At 40.4% G+C, this 17,519-nt stretch overlaps 1 protein-coding gene across 6 annotated transcripts; it reads right to left on the minus strand.

The window, feature by feature from the left end:
- Positions 1 to 9,906: 9,906 nt before the first annotated feature.
- On the minus strand, positions 9,907 to 13,724 carry LOC103718272 (uncharacterized). 6 transcript variants are annotated; one of them, XM_088712254.2, is made up of 8 exons: positions 13,029 to 13,724; positions 12,049 to 12,488; positions 11,737 to 11,951; positions 11,398 to 11,625; positions 11,215 to 11,307; positions 10,881 to 10,985; positions 10,369 to 10,787; positions 9,907 to 10,224 (listed from the first exon to the last, which is right to left on the minus strand). In XM_088712254.2, the coding sequence occupies exons 3-7, from the start codon at positions 11,791 to 11,793 to the stop codon at positions 10,536 to 10,538; spliced, it is 735 nt and encodes a 244-aa protein (XP_088568380.2). In that variant the 5' UTR covers positions 11,794 to 11,951; positions 12,049 to 12,488; positions 13,029 to 13,724; the 3' UTR covers positions 9,907 to 10,224; positions 10,369 to 10,535. The 6 variants fall into 6 exon arrangements, with proteins under 6 accessions (XP_088568380.2, XP_088568379.2, XP_089784299.1 ...); XM_088712253.2 differs by having other exon boundaries at positions 12,049 to 12,308; positions 13,029 to 13,332; XM_089928173.1 differs by having other exon boundaries at positions 11,737 to 12,488; positions 13,029 to 13,571.
- Positions 13,725 to 17,519: the final 3,795 nt, after the last annotated feature.

Consider the following 17,519-nt stretch of genomic DNA (forward strand, 5'->3'; position numbering starts at 1 on the left):
CGCAATGCTGGAAATGTACACATACGGTAGAATCTCCAACCTAAACAGCTTTTTGAATACAGCCGCATTATTTTTTTTTATAAATTATCCTCCTAAAAATCTATTTAGATGAATAAGCTGAAAATCTTATATAATTTATAAATTAATAAGCTGGTACAACCAGCAGTTTTTTTTTTTTTATAAATTCAGATTCGTGTACTCTAAAGTTACTTCTGAATATTGGTGAATATAATTTTTTTATCTATAATTTTATTATTTTACTATTGTACTGGCTTAATTTATAAATTTTATAATTTTTTAACTTAATTATTTAAATAAGCTTCAAGTTGCATTGATTTTTTCTAACCGTGTCGGTATTACCTGTAGGAGAACTATGAATCATACAACGGTACAACAGTACAACAGTGATAAGATATATATATATATATATATACACACACACGGATATATGTGGATGGAAAACTTTGATACTCTACTGCACTCTTGGTAAGAGAACCTCCGCTGCTGCTGATTCCGGAGCAGCTGACTTTGATAATTTTTTATCATATTTTTGAAACGCTTCCGCTGGCGTTTAAAGGGGAAAAATATTTCTTCTACAATAATAAAATGAGAATCCTCCAGCGCTGGTGGACATGCACCAGTGGTTTTGTAAATTTCTTAGATCTCGTCGATCTCAAGATTTCCGTCGTGTTGCTGATATAAGTTGTTATATCCTTAAAATTATTCTATCAAGATAATGCTAATAAAAAAATAATATTGCCCGATATACAATCATACTAGTAAAAAAAAAATATTATAGGTTGATACAGATGGTTATGTGATTTTTAAAATTATGCTAACATTCTTTCTTAAACTCAAGATTGTATCATAGGCGCCAAATTGAGTTTGAAAACTAGATCACGAATGTGCTTAAAAATTGATGTACTAGATCAAGAGCTAAAATAGCAGCTCAAAAGTTGACATAATAGACTAGGAAAGACTAATGTAGTGATAGATCAAAAGCTGATATGGCAGCATAGAGCTTGGTGTGACAAAATACAAGCAGTTATAGTAGCTCAAAAGCTGATGCAACATATTAGGAGTTGACATAATAACACTCAGAACCCGATATGATGGACTGATTTATCAAACTAATGTGGCAGATCAGGAAGCTAATATAATAAACTGATGTGTTTGCCAATGCTTACGTAGCTAAGTTACATGGCAGACTAATGCATTTACTGATATTACTACAAAAATAACAAATTGGTGTGTCTAATTGATGTAGCAAATTGACGTATCTGCCGATATGGCTGATTGACTTATCTGATGATGTGGCATCAAGAAAACATATAGAAGATGACAATTGCAACAAGGATAGAGCTTAGTAAGAAGGCAACCGAAAGCAACGATCCTCATAGATGGAGGCACTATAAAAGAAAAGCAAGAGACCTTGAACTAGATGGGGAAGGAGCTGGAGGAAGCAAATAAAATCGAAGATGAAGAGAAAGAGGCCAAGCAATGGCGAAGAGAGACGACTGAAGATCTGAAGTTGAGAAAAAAACTAGTAGAGAGAAACTGTGGATTCATTAGAAAATAAAGGTTCTTTGTAACCTAATTTACTGAAAATAGAGGATATACAGATCTACTACAGAATATGAGATTTTTTGAATTTTGATTTACTAGTAAATAGAGGATATGTAAGGAAACAAAGGATTCGCGAATCTACCAGAAAATAGAGGATTTTAATGTGTTGATTCACGAAAAAACAGAGATCGATAAATTAGTAATAAGACGCGGCAACGATGGCCATAGCAAAGGCTTAAAAGATGTTGACGGCAGATCAAGTGATCGGTTGCCCTAATACTATGTTAAAATATTTTAAAAAAGAGTAAAATAAGAGAAAAGAATTATGCTAGTACTTTGTGTTTAAGATTGAGCAAGTGCTGCAGGATTTGCTGGAGAAGAAAATCACGGCACTTCCGGAGAAGAAAGAGGCTTCAGCTCAGCAGCTGGGAACTGGGAACGACTCGAAGCGGATAGGGAAGATAACAAGGATCACAGGTTTGAGGGCAATCCTATCCATTCGATTCCAGTCAGGCTGTCCTGGACTTTTTATTGTGGCGTCACACACGTCATTCATCATCACACGTCATTCCTTGTCATAGCGTCTGAGACGTGATCAATAGATGCGTGCGTGAACGGCGGGGTCGACATGTCATCGCTCTGCGATGTATCGGAGGACTTCCGCGCTCTAGGGTCTTATTAATCTGGACTGTGCCGGGCCTTGTGATCCAGCAGGCCAAGGTCCCGGTCTCCGCAACTAACTTCATTAATGTATCCGTTAACTAATAGGTATCCCCAACAGTTTAAGCCGGTACTAATGACGATGGCGACAAATAGGTTAACGGATACATATAATAGAGGGGCCAGGCCATCGGAATCCGTAATTCAGATGCCCCTTGCACTTGCCATAACGGGTTGACTTGATCGGTAACGTCATAAGTTTGGACAGCAAAAGTTGTCGGTGATTTGGCAAAAGAGAGCAAGTAGTTGAGCACTTTTCGGTATGTCAGAAGATGTACAGGATCGCTCGTCACCCGATCCCTATTCTTTTAACAACCACCAACATAGATCCGAGACCCCTATTAGCTTAACCGGCGGTGCAGTCCCCGTGATGCGGTAGTTTAAATTTCAAAATTTTATGGAGCTTGTTGCTTCAATTGCAAGTATGATAACAGTATTCTTAAAATGACATGGACCTGATGCTGATGGGATATCAATTATTTGGCTTGCTTATTTTCCATTAGGAGTAACAAATAAATGCAACAGGTGCTTCAACAACCGGTCTACCATAATGATTTTCCGCTGCTCTTTGATAAATTCTCTTGCCTAAATGCATATATATATATATATATATATATATATATATATATATGTGTTGAGGTTTTTTTTTTTTTGCACTAAAAACAGGCATTTCATACTATACGGATATGAATACATCCACCAGAATCTGCAAATAAAAGGTTCCGAAATGCACCGGGCAAGTCATCCTCACCAACCCATAGGGTGCCTCCTGAGTGGCTCGCAACATACGCCGCCACCCAGTCCGCCGTCCTGTTTGCCTCACGATATACATGCAGATCCTAAAAAGTAAACCCCCCTCACCATCAACCATATATCACGGAGCAAAGGATGAACCCCTTCATCGCTATGAGGGCCCCTCCGGATCCAGCTGATCATTATGGCCGAGTCACCCTCCAGGAGGATGGAGCTCGCCTGAAGTACATGTCGTGCATACCGTAAACCCATCCAAGCTGCCCGCAGCTCTGCCCCTGGGACAGAGGTGTCAAAGATCTGACAACCCCCTGCTGCCACCATGCTGGAGCTCGGACCCCTGATAACAAAACCTGCTCCTCCCCTCCTGCCTCCGTTCAGGACTGAGTCATCAAAATTGACCTTGAGGAAGCTTGAGGGTGGGGGCTCCCAGGTGAAAAACACCGTATAAGAGGCTGTCGAAGCAGTATAGGGGCCCAGGTGTCCCGAGCTGTCAAAAGTCTATGATCCGAATCTGCATGAAGGAACTCTGCTGCCTGTGCCCGAGCTCGCTCCATCACGAACCGTGGGGACAGGCTAGGCTCGCCGAAAACTCGAGCATTCCTGGCTATCCATACCTGGTAAGCTATGCATAACGCCCTAATAGCCACAGAACTTATCTGGGGGGAACTGGACCAACGCCGGATCTCCTCTAGAAAATAATCCCTCCGGCTCCAAGCTACCTCTGGAATCCCGGACAACCTCCAAGCCCCCCTCGTCCAGACACACTAGAATAGTGCATGGTCCACTGACTCGTCTACCTCACAATACTGGCACAAAGGAGGAATGCTAACTCCACGTCGGCTCAGCGCCAAGCTCGTCGGCAGACAGTCCCAGGCTACCTTCCAGAGGAATAATGCAACCCTCTAGTGTAGCCCAAACCTCCATACCCAGCCACAGTCCCTACCCAGCTCCGACTCCTGCTGAATAACCCGATAAACATCACCAACCTTGACTTTGGCTCTACAAGTGGTGCTCCATACCCTAACATCTGGACCTACTGATCTCGGGACGGGGAGAGCCCGCACCCGCTCTGCTAAGTGCTCTCCGAATAACTGACCCAGCCTGTCGTCATCCCACTCTGCCTCCCCATGCATGAGGAGGTCATGCACTCAGAGCCCAGCAGTCCCCTCATTGCTGATCATCGTCGGCCACAGCCTCAGCGGAAGTGCATCCACCCAAGGGTCCTCCATCACATTAATGCTCCGTCCGTCACCAATCAATCACCTAGTATGTGCCAGAGCCATAGGCATATACCTCCCAACCTCCCGCCACATGAAAGATGTCCTCCGGCTGCCCACCACCTGGCCGGCTGAGCCTGCCCAACCATATCTCGCTACCATGACCTGACTCCAAAATCCATGTGGCTCCAGAACAATCTGCACTGCTCGTCGCACCAGGAGTGCCTCATGCCTCGCCAGTAGTGACTGCACCCCCAAACCACCCTCACTCAGAGGCAGGCAAACTCTCTTCCAGGCCACCAAATGTACCCTATGGCCCCTTCCAGAGGAGCCCCATAGGAAACTGCGCATAAGCCGCTCTATCCCCACCAGCACCGTCTTCGGCACAATAGTATGGGCCATAATGTAAACATGCATAGAACAGAGAACGGACCTGACCAGCGTCAACCTGCCCATCATAGAGAGTGACGAGGCTCTCCAACCCTTGAGCCTGCTCTGCACCCTCTGCACCAAAGTGAAGCACTCCGCCATCCGCAGCCTCCTCCCTGTGATGGGGACTCCCAGGTAGTCCAGTGCCCCTTCCTGCTCCCACATCTCCAATATCGCCCTGATCTCCCATCTGACCCTCCGCTCCATGCTCGGACTGAAGTGTATGGATGACTTCTGGCGATTGATTCTCTGCCCGGACGCTGTACAATACTCCATCAATACCCTCTGGAGGGCTCGTGCGTCACTCACCCTCGCCCTGGCCAGTAGCAGGCAATCATCTGCAAAAAGTAAGTGAGAAATGGGGCGAGCACCCGGGGCTGGACTGTAAGCAGCCAACTTCCGGTTCTCGGATGCTACATGTAAAGCACGGGATAGTGCATCAGAATAGATGATGAACAGGTATGGAGACAAAGGACATCCCTGATGAAGCTCCTGATTACGCCCAAAGAATAACGCGGCTATTGCAGTATACATTGGGATGTCGATTCCACAGGGAGAAGGTAGAAACACTAAAAGAAACTACAAAACTAAGGAGAAATATCAAAGCAGTAAAATGTCATGTGAATGTTTAAAAATAAATTGACAATTAGATTGTAGTAGTAAAAAGATATGACCAGAATTAATGGCAGCAAAGCATCAGAAATTTCTCACTTGAATCGGGTAATTTCATTCATATTTGATCCATTGGATAACTCAATTAGAGATCATAGCACCAGATTCTCTAATCGGAAGATATAGCATTACAATCAAAATATTTAGTGGTAATTATAGAAAATCATTCTCCACTTTTAAAACCAAGAATTGTTATCCTATTAGACTCAGATTCAAAGATAAAAACATACCCAATGGTAATATTTCAGCAAAAAATCACACTAACTAGATAAACAATCAAATCTAGATATAATCAAGCACCTCAACAATTCTATAGAAAAAGACATGGCTGAATCTATGAAAAAAATCAGTTCAAGATGATCCCAACACAAGAAAAGATCTATTGATGAAGATGATAAACAAGAATTGTATCAACATGAGAATCTATTACATAGATCAAATATAAATGAAATTACCATCATCCAAGCGAGTTCTTCCCTAGCTTCACCAAAGAATTAGCTCTCCATGAATTTTTGGCTCCTCTTGATGATTTCTTCGTAATGCAGCCTTTTCTCCCTCAGAACGGCGAGCTCCTCCAAGTATATATATGATTTTGGGGCTAAAAATCCTAGGAAACATGACTTAGACACGTTTGCATGCGTTTTTCCGACTTTACCCTCGAGCACCAACGTCAGCATGAAGTTCGGGAGGCTCTCCAGATCGTATCTGATCTTCAAATTTTCTGTTCTTATATTCATTAGAAAGCTTTGGAAGTCTAGTTTCCAACAAAATTTGAATCAGCTCAATTGAACTTCTGTAGCTCCTGAAATCATTAAAATACTATACAAAGGTCTGATCTATCAGGGCCCAGGTTGACGGTTTAGGGAAACCTAACTTTGCAACCTCATAACTTTCTCTCTGGAGCTCCAATTGATCTGATTCTTGATGCAAATGAAACCTCAACATGTCTACTTCATTTTCACCAAGTTTTATTTCATTCGGACTGCAATGGGATATTCAATCTCCTTAACTCCATTTCTACAATAAAATCACCGAAATCAATTAAGACTTGGACACTTTGTGAAGTAAAGCTCATATTAGAAAAGTATCATAAAAATACCCAAATCATGCTTAAGTCTTAAAAATTTAGCCTAAATTGGTAGTATTAAAAGGTACATTTTCATGCACCTATCACACCTCCCAACCAGCTTATTGCTAGTTCCTAGCAATTTAAGCGAAGAAAAAGAATGGACTATATCCAATCCAGTGTAGACAGCTTTTGCATGAGCTAAGCAATAATATTCAAGTATATCAAACAAAGTACTTGCAAGAGATCAATAATACTATCAAAATCAGTCCATCAAGAGCAACTCCCAGAATTCGTGTGTGTGTGCAATCTAAGCCGTAACCATCTTACCACCGATCCTGACATATACAATGTCGAGAATATTTCAAACAAAAGCTTCAACTCCATATCTCACAGGTATAATATTCAATAGTAGACTGGTGTAAGGGATCTCTTTATGGAGTTAAGGAAGGGTGTTCAGACAAATATATGAGAAGGCAAGTGTTCATGAACAAGCAACAAACAAGCATTGATCTTATGATAGGATCACCAACCATTGGGAACTCAACCATTCTTACCACAAATCCACTTAGGATCAAAAAGGTCAATAATAAAAGGTTGTAATGAGGCTAAAGTTAAGTAAAATAAAAATAATAAAAGGATGGATAAGAGAATTCAAAAGAACTTTCCAGTACATACTAGAGGTCTTCACAAGATATAACATCAAGCACAACTCCCTCAAACCGCTTGTACCTCTCTTTTTTTTTTCACGCTAGTCATACCATTTTGGTTGTATTAGGCTAAACATGTGGGTTATTCAACCATGGTACTTGGTTATTTCATCAACAACTTCATACTGGCATTTTGAACTGGCCGGTGACAAGCGGTTTAGGAACCAATAGAACCATTTTCAGAGTGGAGATTAGAGCCTGAGACATTTTCGAGACTTGTGGTAATAGAAAGTTGAGCTGCTAGTGGAGTTGATTTGGTTCTTTCTTTTCTTTTTCTTCTTCTTTTTTTTTTTTTTTGAACACAACCTTTGGTTGCAATCGTGGAATCCATTTCAACAAACCTGTTAGCACCAATGAGAAACCACCATAGTACATCCCCTTTCTTATCTTCATTATTTGCGGACCAACATTTATCATCCCTAGCATGTACTTGAAAGTAAAAGGTAGGAAAGATATAATAATTTAGGCTCAACTCCAATGTGGAGGGGGGGTAAGGACATATGGGTTTACAAAGGAAAGGGCTCTTTTTTTTCGGGCTCAAAACGGCTTCTAATGGATAAAACATGGGTTAGCTTGAAAGGCTCAAACGTTCATCCTAAATTGACCTTCATCATCTCCAAAGTATAATCAACCAACATACCACAAACTGTGTAGTAAAAATTTCCAATGGAGCAACCAATTCAAAAGAATCAATGAATGCATGCCACAAGTCTCTGAACATGATGAACTCTCTCTCTCTAATGCTCACAAATGCGTAAATACTTAAGTTTGAGAGTTCTCTAATTGTATGCATTGAACATCCATCAAACCATAAGGCTTAGATGCATGCATAAAAAAAGAATTCTAAGGGTATCTTAATAGCGTAACTAAGATAGAAAAATTGACTCCGACAAAAATATTCTGTAATCATTTTTTTTGTTTTAAAGCAAAGTCATGCAAAAACACATACACATAGGCTACCCTCCCCCAACTAAAACATAACATTGTCCACAATGTATGGAAATAAAAGAATAGGAAACAAAATAGGATAGAGGTCACCTGATTAGCGGAGCACAAATCCATGGTAAAAATAGGAAGCTGGCAAATCTGGAAATTAAACTAAGGAAACCAAACGAAATAAAACAAAACAAGCAAAAACAAAAACTGAAACAAAGACAAAATAAAGAAAAACAAAAAGAGACAAGAAAAAAGAGAAACGTACCTGAAGGGAATTCGAGCATCGTATGCGCCGAGGATTCACCGATTAAGGTGAAAGTATGCAATTTGAAAATAATTTTCAGCGGAATAAAACAGGGCTGTTCAAAACAGCCCATTGCAAACTTTGGATCTGATCCAATCCTACGAAATTCTCAGATGAATCCGCAGGATATGTGATAAAAATATATGGATATCACATCGTATGTGTTCTTGAATTGAGATCAAATCTCAACTCCAAAAACTGAAAACAGAACACTAATCTTTCAGCAGGTTGGTTCTAGCTTGCTGCTCCACAACCGCACAAGCATCCGGCCTCTACAAGTAATCCACGCGAGGCCTCTGGATCAACCGGCATCCTGAGGAGTGCTAGCTCGCAGGGATGCAGCAGGTGGCCGAGAGAGAGGGAGAGAACTAGGAGGATGAGGACTAGCTACCCTTTCCTTCAATCTTTTCTTTTCCCTTTCTTTTTCTTATAACATGAACTCTCAAAGCTCACTTCACTCTTTTCCAACTGGTCTCAAAACACCAAATACTCTAAGCCAGATCTTTTTTTTTTTTATACAAAGATGGCAGCCATCTCCCCTATTTATAGAGGGAGAGGAAGTCCAACAAAGGGGCTCACTTGCCACATGTCAAACATGCATGATGCCACGTGTCCTGGTGCTCATAATGGCCTATAAAGCTCTCATGAAGTGTGATTGGATGGCTATGAGAAAGAATCTCAGTCTAAGGGGTGAGGTGCCGTGGAGGGTGGAGGTGGCACACATGCACTGTGCCACATATCCAAGACGCGGGCCCTGTAGGCTGGATGGATAAGCCAATCCAAGGTGTGAGGTGTCCTGTAGGGTGGAGGTGGCACACATGCACTATGCCATATGTCCAGGATGCGGGCCCCACAGGCTGGATGGATAAGCCAATCCAAGGTGTGAGGTATCCTGTAGGGTGGAGGTGGCATACATGCACCGTGCCACATGTCCAGGATGCGGGCCCCGCAGGCTGGATGGATAAGCTCAAAGCCAATCCAAGGTGTGAGGTATCCTATAAAGAGTACAAATCTAATTTCACTACAAGAAAATACATATTCAGCGACTAAGATTCTAGTCGCCGAATAACCATATTTGGTCGCCGAAACCTTTTCGCGACTGGCATACCCTTCGTCGCCGAACCCTAGTCACTGAAAGGTTTTGGCGACCAATATTGTGTGGTCACCTTAGGTACACCAACAACGACCAACGTTTGGTTGCCGAAGAAAATTTTCAGCGACCAAATCTATTGTCGCTAATTGCAATGCCGACCAAATAGTTGGTCGTGGAATGTATCTTCCGCTACCAAAAAAAATGGTCACTGAATGTCTATCTTCCCCCACCAATAGTTTGGTCGTAGAATGTATTAGAATGCATTGGCAACGAAAATTTTTTGGTGGCAGAAAGTATTAACCTGTAATTAATTAACAATTCAAATTATAAGCTTAATATTTATTTTTGGGCTCGTTCCAAATCCAGTACAACCAACACAGCTTATCCAATATCCATATTGCACAATACATTTGCTCATCCAAATAGAAGTATACACAATGTTGGAGAATCCATAATCATTTATTATAAATATCATCATCTATAAGTCTAAAGTCAAGCATACCTATTAACCATACATCACAATGTTTCATCCATACCATATGTTAAGGTGATAATCATCACCAAACACATCAAAATGTAAATTAAAAATTCCAAAATATCTGATCTTGCTATTCATCCAAACAACCATCATGTAGACAAAAATATTCTTATACCAAAAACTGGATTCTGCTTGTAGACAACTCCACCATGATCATCTGAACAAAAGCTATCCATGTACCAAAAACTAGATTTCACATGCTCATAACTCTACCATGTATCTGAGAAAGGAAAAAAGAATACACAATTAATAACCACATGTGAAAAATAATAAACTAAAATTCAAGTATAAGTTCACAATGACATTTCGCTTAATTTGGTCAAAATCTCTAAATAACCTACGTAATATAAATGAGAATACATACCGAGTATTTGTACCACCAGTTGAATACATGGCCCTATCATGATGGATAGATGACTTGTGCGTTTGAGTCTTTTCCTTTAAGAACTCTGTCACCAAACTTGTAAAATGTGCAATTTGCTTCTGTTCTTCCTCTCGCTCTTTCCTTTCCTCCTCACGCTCTCTCCTCTCCTACTCCAATTGCCTCCGCAGCTCCTCACGCTCCATCTTCATCTCCTCCATCTCAGCTTTAAGTTTCTGCAACTCCCCAATATGGTCTTGTGACACACGACTAGGTGTGGAAAAAGATAAAAAGGGCTTCGGCCCAACCCCAAATCCAAAAATGTATCTCTTCCTTTTTCCAAGTGCCTGCCTAGGCATCTCCTCTGATGTTAATCGCACACCGGATTGGGAAGATTCTTCTAGCAAGCTCAACATCTTTGACTGTCAATGCAAAGGTAACAACAGAATTAAATGTATATAAACTTGCAAAAGCAGAAACTAATTTAAATGATTATTGAGATTTTAGATACCTACATGTTTCACGGCGCAAATAGGATCAATCCACTCTTTGTTCTTCTTGGTATGAGTTTTCTTATAAAATTCTGGAAATTCAAGATTTTCACAACCATTAAACTCCGGCTGCAAAGTGTAATTTAGATTAGCATATAGCCACTACATAATAAGAAAACTAGAATAACTGTCAGATCTACTTGCATAAAAGAATTCCAAAAATATACTTGTAGCAAACTAGAATAAAAAATTTACTTGCAGCAAATTGTCTATTTTACAATAGCCAAAACTATCCCATAGACTGTTTCACAGGCAGTTCACTAAAAATATAGCCAGTACATACTCAAAAACATATTACCGGTATAGTCATTGTTGCAACAAATGACCGAGATCCTGAACAATGATTGTACTCAAGCTTTTTCCTATTCTTTTTGCCAGCTTTTGATCTCACCTTCAAAAAAATACAAATTAAAAATCTAAAAAAAACATTATGATCAAATATTTTACTTATAAACTCTGAAGCACTAAATATGTAAGTTACCTTATGTTCTTTGCTTTTCCACACATCGTCAATTAAGTGGCACCAATCCTCTTGAGTCACATGTTCGTATGGATGACTATAAGGGTCCACATGTAAGACGTTCTTAAGATGCTTGTAATGCAATTTCATATTGTGCCTCCAATTTCTGTGAATATTGTAGCATTTTCTGTGGACAGCTTGCTGAGCTACTAGATTGCCATGATAATCATCCGAGATTTTGAACTTGTCCTAAAAACATAAGTAAAATCATTATGTAGTATGATCAATGCAACTAGTACAAGTACCTAAATCAACATCATTGGGTTCTAAAATCACTCATCTGTGACACATCCCATATACCTCGATGCTTGAATCTTTGAACAACTTTCCAATTGCCACGTCTCTCTGCAGTGTCATTAATATAGAATACTTGCTGCAAGTAACCGTAGAAGTCAATCGGTTGCCCTTCGTGGTCCCCTTCAACAACTAACCCACTATTCTGGCTTTTACGGGGGTTGTCACGTTCGATGGTATGGAATGGTTAAGGCACAAACCTGGTCAGTCTGGCTTCACCCCTGACACGGATCACCATGCACAGAAAAGGATAAGGTTCATACTATTAGCTCAGATGGTGCGACAAAGTGGCTCAATACAAAGCTGGGTGTCTTGCACCTGGATAAAGGCTTAGGCTAACAGATGCATTTAGATCACATTTCTATCATGCTCCATCATCCGTTGCTGATTCACTCGAGGCAGCAGACCACCAATAGCTACACACTCATCAAACTTAAAGAATGGGTGTCACAACTCTGTTGCATTTTCCTAAAACCTTGATGCTAGGGAAAAGGTAATCCAAAAAGAGGCACATCCTGTGGTACACTGGTCTGTGCTACAGCACAGCAGAGCTCTCAACGATGCATTCCTGCATTATTCTGAAAAACAATAAAACTATGAATCCAAAGCACCACAAGTTTTGAAGAGTAATGACCGTAACTGTTAGCGGTACTCAGAGAGGTATAGACGGCTGTCCAAATCCAGTGCTGAACAAAATCAAGCAGTGTTGAGTACTTAACGATACTTGTGGCTTCCGGTAACCCAGAGGACAAGTTGTCCTATAAAACCGTGCAACATGAGCAAAAAATTAAAGATTTAAAGAAAACATTCCTGGATCAAGCACCTAAAACCTACCCTACAAAAGGAACTAAGAAAAAGGATTGCTTTCTACAATAATCAGCGCTAAATACATATTAATCAGAACTCTCGGGCAACTATCGGAAACAATTCAAGCTAATTATGGCCAATATTTCAAGAATCTGAGGAGGAAGACATACTACACCGGAAACACACAATACCATAGTTCCAGACACCAAGTAAAACACAAGAAAGAACCAGAATGCCAGAGCTTTAAATTCGTAGTAGTATATTGAACCTATGAAAACCCTATGACAAATTCAAGAAACCTTTAAGCTACAATGAGTTCAAATCAAAAACCAGAAAGCCCCCTTTCCTTTAAATTCACAACAAAACCCTGAATCCCAAACTCTCGATTCAGTAATAAGAAATCTTGAAGAAATTTAGAAACTTCTCCAGAAAGAATCGGATTGGCTCAAAATCCTAGAAACCCCAACGCGAGGGAGAAAGAAATCGAATACCTTCAATATTAGGGCAACCAGGTTCAGCCGAGTCCATGGCCCATAGCCAAGGAGGAGGATGGGCGCCGTCGGCGAGGAGGTTGTAGGCCAGAGATTGCACGTGGGACTTGATCTGCTGCCTGCTGGTCCTCGATCCAGTTCTTCCGCTTGAAAATCTGCATGAAGAGGTGCTCCATCGTCGACATTTCCACCCAAATCTGGATCAACCGACGGTGAGAGAGGTGAATCTGGAACCCTAGCGGAAGAAATCCAACTGGTGCCATTCCCATTTGCTAATTTCTTCGGCCATGTAAGGAGGTCAATTAGGGGCAAGTTTGTTCAATGGGAATTTTATATTGGATCATAATGGGAGCTGATTAAGATTTTAGTATCCAATACCCCAATAACAATAGTTATTGGTTATCTAGTTTTAGATCCAAATCTAAACCAGATGCAATAACAATAAAAAAAGGGATATGATAAGCTATTTAAGTGGAATCACGATAGAAGCCATTGGGGGGGGGGCGGGGGGTGGGGGGGGGTCAAAGTGGAGTTGAATTCTGCTAGATCTATCTAATCTTGCTGAGAATTTATTTACGATTTGGGATCAAAATCTAAAACAAAAGGTCCCAAACCTTTTTCTTTCCAAAAAGAGCCTTTACAAACTCTTTGCCCTGTTTCAAATGGTTTAATTGTGGTCATATTAGTGTTAAACCCATGGAAGAATGCCCACTAACTAAAAGATATAGAAGGGAGGAAAACAAGAGGCATAAATTCTACGAATTTTAGTTATTTGAAAATAAGTTATATGAAAAGCCATCATTCTTTGAATGTAAAACAAAATTCTCTTCCTATAGATATAATTAATAGCATTAATGGTAAGCATTGAAGGTCACATCCATTGTAGCCATGTAGCGTTGTGTTTAAAAATAATTGGAATATGAATTCTCAAATTTGAATGGTACTAACTGGCAGAATGGGGTCCGATCTAAGCTTTTGGTCATGTTTATCAGCAGATCCAGAACAATACGCTCCTTTTGACTTCAATGGTAGATTGAATATAGGGTTAGTAGTTTTAGACCGAAAAATTTGAAGAAAAATGGCTGGAGAGCGATTGAGATTTGGGCTATCGAAGGTATCTGGGTGGGGCGGCAAGCACACTTAATTAGTTTCATTTTAGATTTCTCTCTTTTTACCTTTTTTTTAATTTATAATTACTCAAAAATATCATGCCCGTAGGATGTCCAAGAATTCTATATATTTCTAAGCGGATTTCCGTTCCCACGTCCGCATGCCGCGTATCCTGTCGATCCGTATATTTATTTGACAAGGAGTCAAGCACCGAGCTCGAGCTTTTAAAATTATATTATAATAATAAAAATAAAAAAGAATTTAAGTATGAAGAAAAGTTGTGGGATTGAGATTCAACCGAAGAGACGAGGATATGCCTAAGTGAATTAAGATGTTAAACAACACCGTTTGAAAATAAGCAGTTTTTTTTTGAACTTAGAAATTAGCATCTTACAGGGGCTAGTGCAACATCGTTCGGTTTTACGGAAATCTTCCACTACCAAAAGTTTGGTCACTAAAAAATTCAAACTTTCTGCCCAATTTTTTTATCGGAAAAAGGCGCCATTCGTAAAAGTTTTTCTGGATTAAATTTTTGTTAGTCACTGGAGGTGAATCTTTAAGGACAAAATTTAGTCGCCAAAAGTTTTACCTCCAGCCCGCGCGAAATATTGGACTCATGCCAACTTGATTTTGATTTTCTGCGACCAAATATGCATTTAGTCGATGTAGGACAATCATTCAGTAACTAACAAGAATGTTGGTCGCAGATAGCTTTATTTTCAGCGACCAAACTTTAGTCGCCAAACGTTTTACCTCCACCCCGCCAACTTAGTTTTGATTTTTCATGACCAAATATGCATTTAGTCGGTGTAGGACAATCATTCAGTAACTAACAAGGATGGTGGTCGCAAATAGCCTAATTTTCAGCGACCAAACTTTAGTGGCCAAAAGTTTTACCTCCACCCCGCCAATTTGGTTTTGATTTTCCACGACCAAATATGCATTTAGTCGGTGTAGGACAATCATTCAGTAACTAACAAGGATGTTGGTCGCAGATAGCCTTATTTGCAGCGACCACTATTCATTTAGTCGCCGAACGTGGTCGCTGAAAGTGTATTTTCTTGTAGTGTTTGAACTCTACCACAGGGCTAGGATGCATCCTACTGCATCACGAGGTGTGGGTCCCACTCAAGCAAGATGTGGGGCCCACAAGGACATAAGGTGGGACCTACCCAAAGGGCAAAAGGGGAAAAGAAGGTGGTCCCAACCCTATATAAAGAAAAAGGGTTCTAATCAACCTTTTAGCTAGTCAAATCTGATTTGACTCGAACCCAAGGGAATTGAACACCGAATCACATTCAATGTCAATTGTGGTTTGACCAAACTTCCTCCACTCAATCTAATTGAGTCTAATTGGTGATCCAATCACCAATTGGTCTCTCTAATATGAGCAACAATTTGCTCAGGGTATAACGGTTAATCACATTGATCATTTTACCCTTTTATGATTCTCAGCCAGAAATGATCGATCCAGAAAAAGCCTCAAAGCGTGTGACCTCATAGGTTCGAACTTAAGCTGGTAGCACAGGAACATTTTCTATACCAATCGATGTAACCATCTAGCAATGGGATCCGACATCCAGATAAGCCGAAATAGATGCAGAGCAACATTCTAGAACCTATGGACTATGGTTACCGCATAATTCATCCTCTTGACAGAAAATGCCCAGGATGGCTTTAGAGTCTGTCTACCCTGAAACGATCCATCCGAAAATATGTTTCAATTCAATAAGTCAAGTGATAGTGATTTGACTTTTTCTGGCCAGGGTACTACTTAATTGAAAATACAAGGCATTCACCCTTATTTCTAAGGAAGGTCAATTCCATCTTGATCTGTAACTGACTACCACAAGTACTTGACTGGACCCAGAAATCTTCCATCGCTGGATTAGAAATTCAGGTAGTCCGGCACCAAAGTACAGTGAGTTGCTTGCAAGCCACCGGTTGCAATCTCAGGTCTAAAGGATACATATACCCATATCCACTCAGAACAACTCTTGACAACAGAGAGTCCGTCAATTGGTCACGTTCAGTGAACGTACACTATCATTCACCTGTATACCATACTAGTATCTTTATACTCTTTGGTTTGAAAGACAACCAACAAATATGATACATAATGACCTACGCCCGATAATACTATCGTCCTATTAAAAGTATATTATACGGTCATGAACATTTAAGGACCTGTGTGACAAAATCATATTTCAAAGAAGTCTTAAGGACTTCATCACATCGGAGTTTGTGAAGATGTTCTAGTGATGAATAAATACCATATTATTCATAATTGATTCAAATACATTTACAATCAACAATTGATTGGATTTAGGACACAATTTTCAATAACTCCCACTTGACCTAAAGCCAATCAGTACAGTATCGTATACCCATCTTCAAATAATGATGGTCAAACTCCTTTACACTGAGGGCCTTAGTGAAGGGGTCGGCTAAGTTATCCTTCCCGTCAATCTTTTGAAGATCAACATCACCTCGTTCTACTATCTCACGAACAAGGTGATACCGGCACAGAATGTGCTTGGTGCGCTGGTGTGCCTTTGGTTCCTTAGCTTGAGCGATGGCCCCAGTGCTATCACAGTATAGTGGGACTGGTCCATCAGCGGAGGGTGCAACTCCTAGCTTAGCAATGAACTTCCGTAACCAGACAGCTTCTTTGGCGGCATCAGATGCAGCAATATATTTAGCCTCGCATACAGAGTCTGCCACGGTATGCTGCTTGGAACTTTTCCAGCACACGGCCCCACCTAATAGGATAAACACATAACCAGACACAGACTTGCTATCATCACGGTCTGATTGAAAACTTGAGTCGGTATAACCGACAAGTCTCAACTCAGTATCTCCATAAATAAGCCACTTATCCTTAGTATTTCTCAAATACTTGAGGATAGTCTTTACAACCTTCCAGTGGCTCTCTCCTGGGTCAGATTAGTACCTACTCACTACTCCTAGTGAATACGCCACATCTGGTCTAGTACATGTCATAGCATACATAATAGATCCCACAGCAGAGGCATATGGAATTCTACTCATACACTCTCTTTCTTGGAGAGTTGTCGGGCAATCTTCTTTAGAAAGAGTGATTCCATGATCTATCGAAAGATGGCCTTTCTTAAAATTTTCCATGCTGAACCGTTTCAGCACAGTATCTATGTACGTAGCCCAAACAACCTTTTAGACTATCTCTATAGATCTTCATCCCTAGGATATAGAATGCATCTCCCAGATCTTTCATGGAGAACTGTGATGACAGCCAGATCTTTATTCCCTATAGTGCAGGAATGTCATTCCCTATTAAAAGAATATCATCCACATATAGTACAAGAAACATCACTACTGAACTATTTACCCACTTATATATGC

The sequence above is a fragment of the Phoenix dactylifera genome, chromosome 17, assembly GCF_051530095.1.
Source record: "Phoenix dactylifera cultivar Ajwa chromosome 17, Ajwa_hap1_PhDact_Kaust_v1.1, whole genome shotgun sequence".
NCBI lineage: Eukaryota > Viridiplantae > Streptophyta > Magnoliopsida > Arecales > Arecaceae > Phoenix > Phoenix dactylifera.

Coding starts and splice junctions, on each gene's coding strand:
- LOC103718272 (XM_089928172.1), bottom strand. CDS start 11,793: ATGACACTGCAGAGAGACGTGGCAATTGGAAAGTTGTTCAAAGATTCA. Junction 10,986..11,214: donor TTGCAACAATGACTATACCG/GTAATATGTTTT, acceptor TACACTTTGCAG/CCGGAGTTTAATGGTTGTGA. Junction 10,788..10,880: donor CTATTTGCGCCGTGAAACAT/GTAGGTATCTAA, acceptor TTGCATTGACAG/TCAAAGATGTTGAGCTTGCT.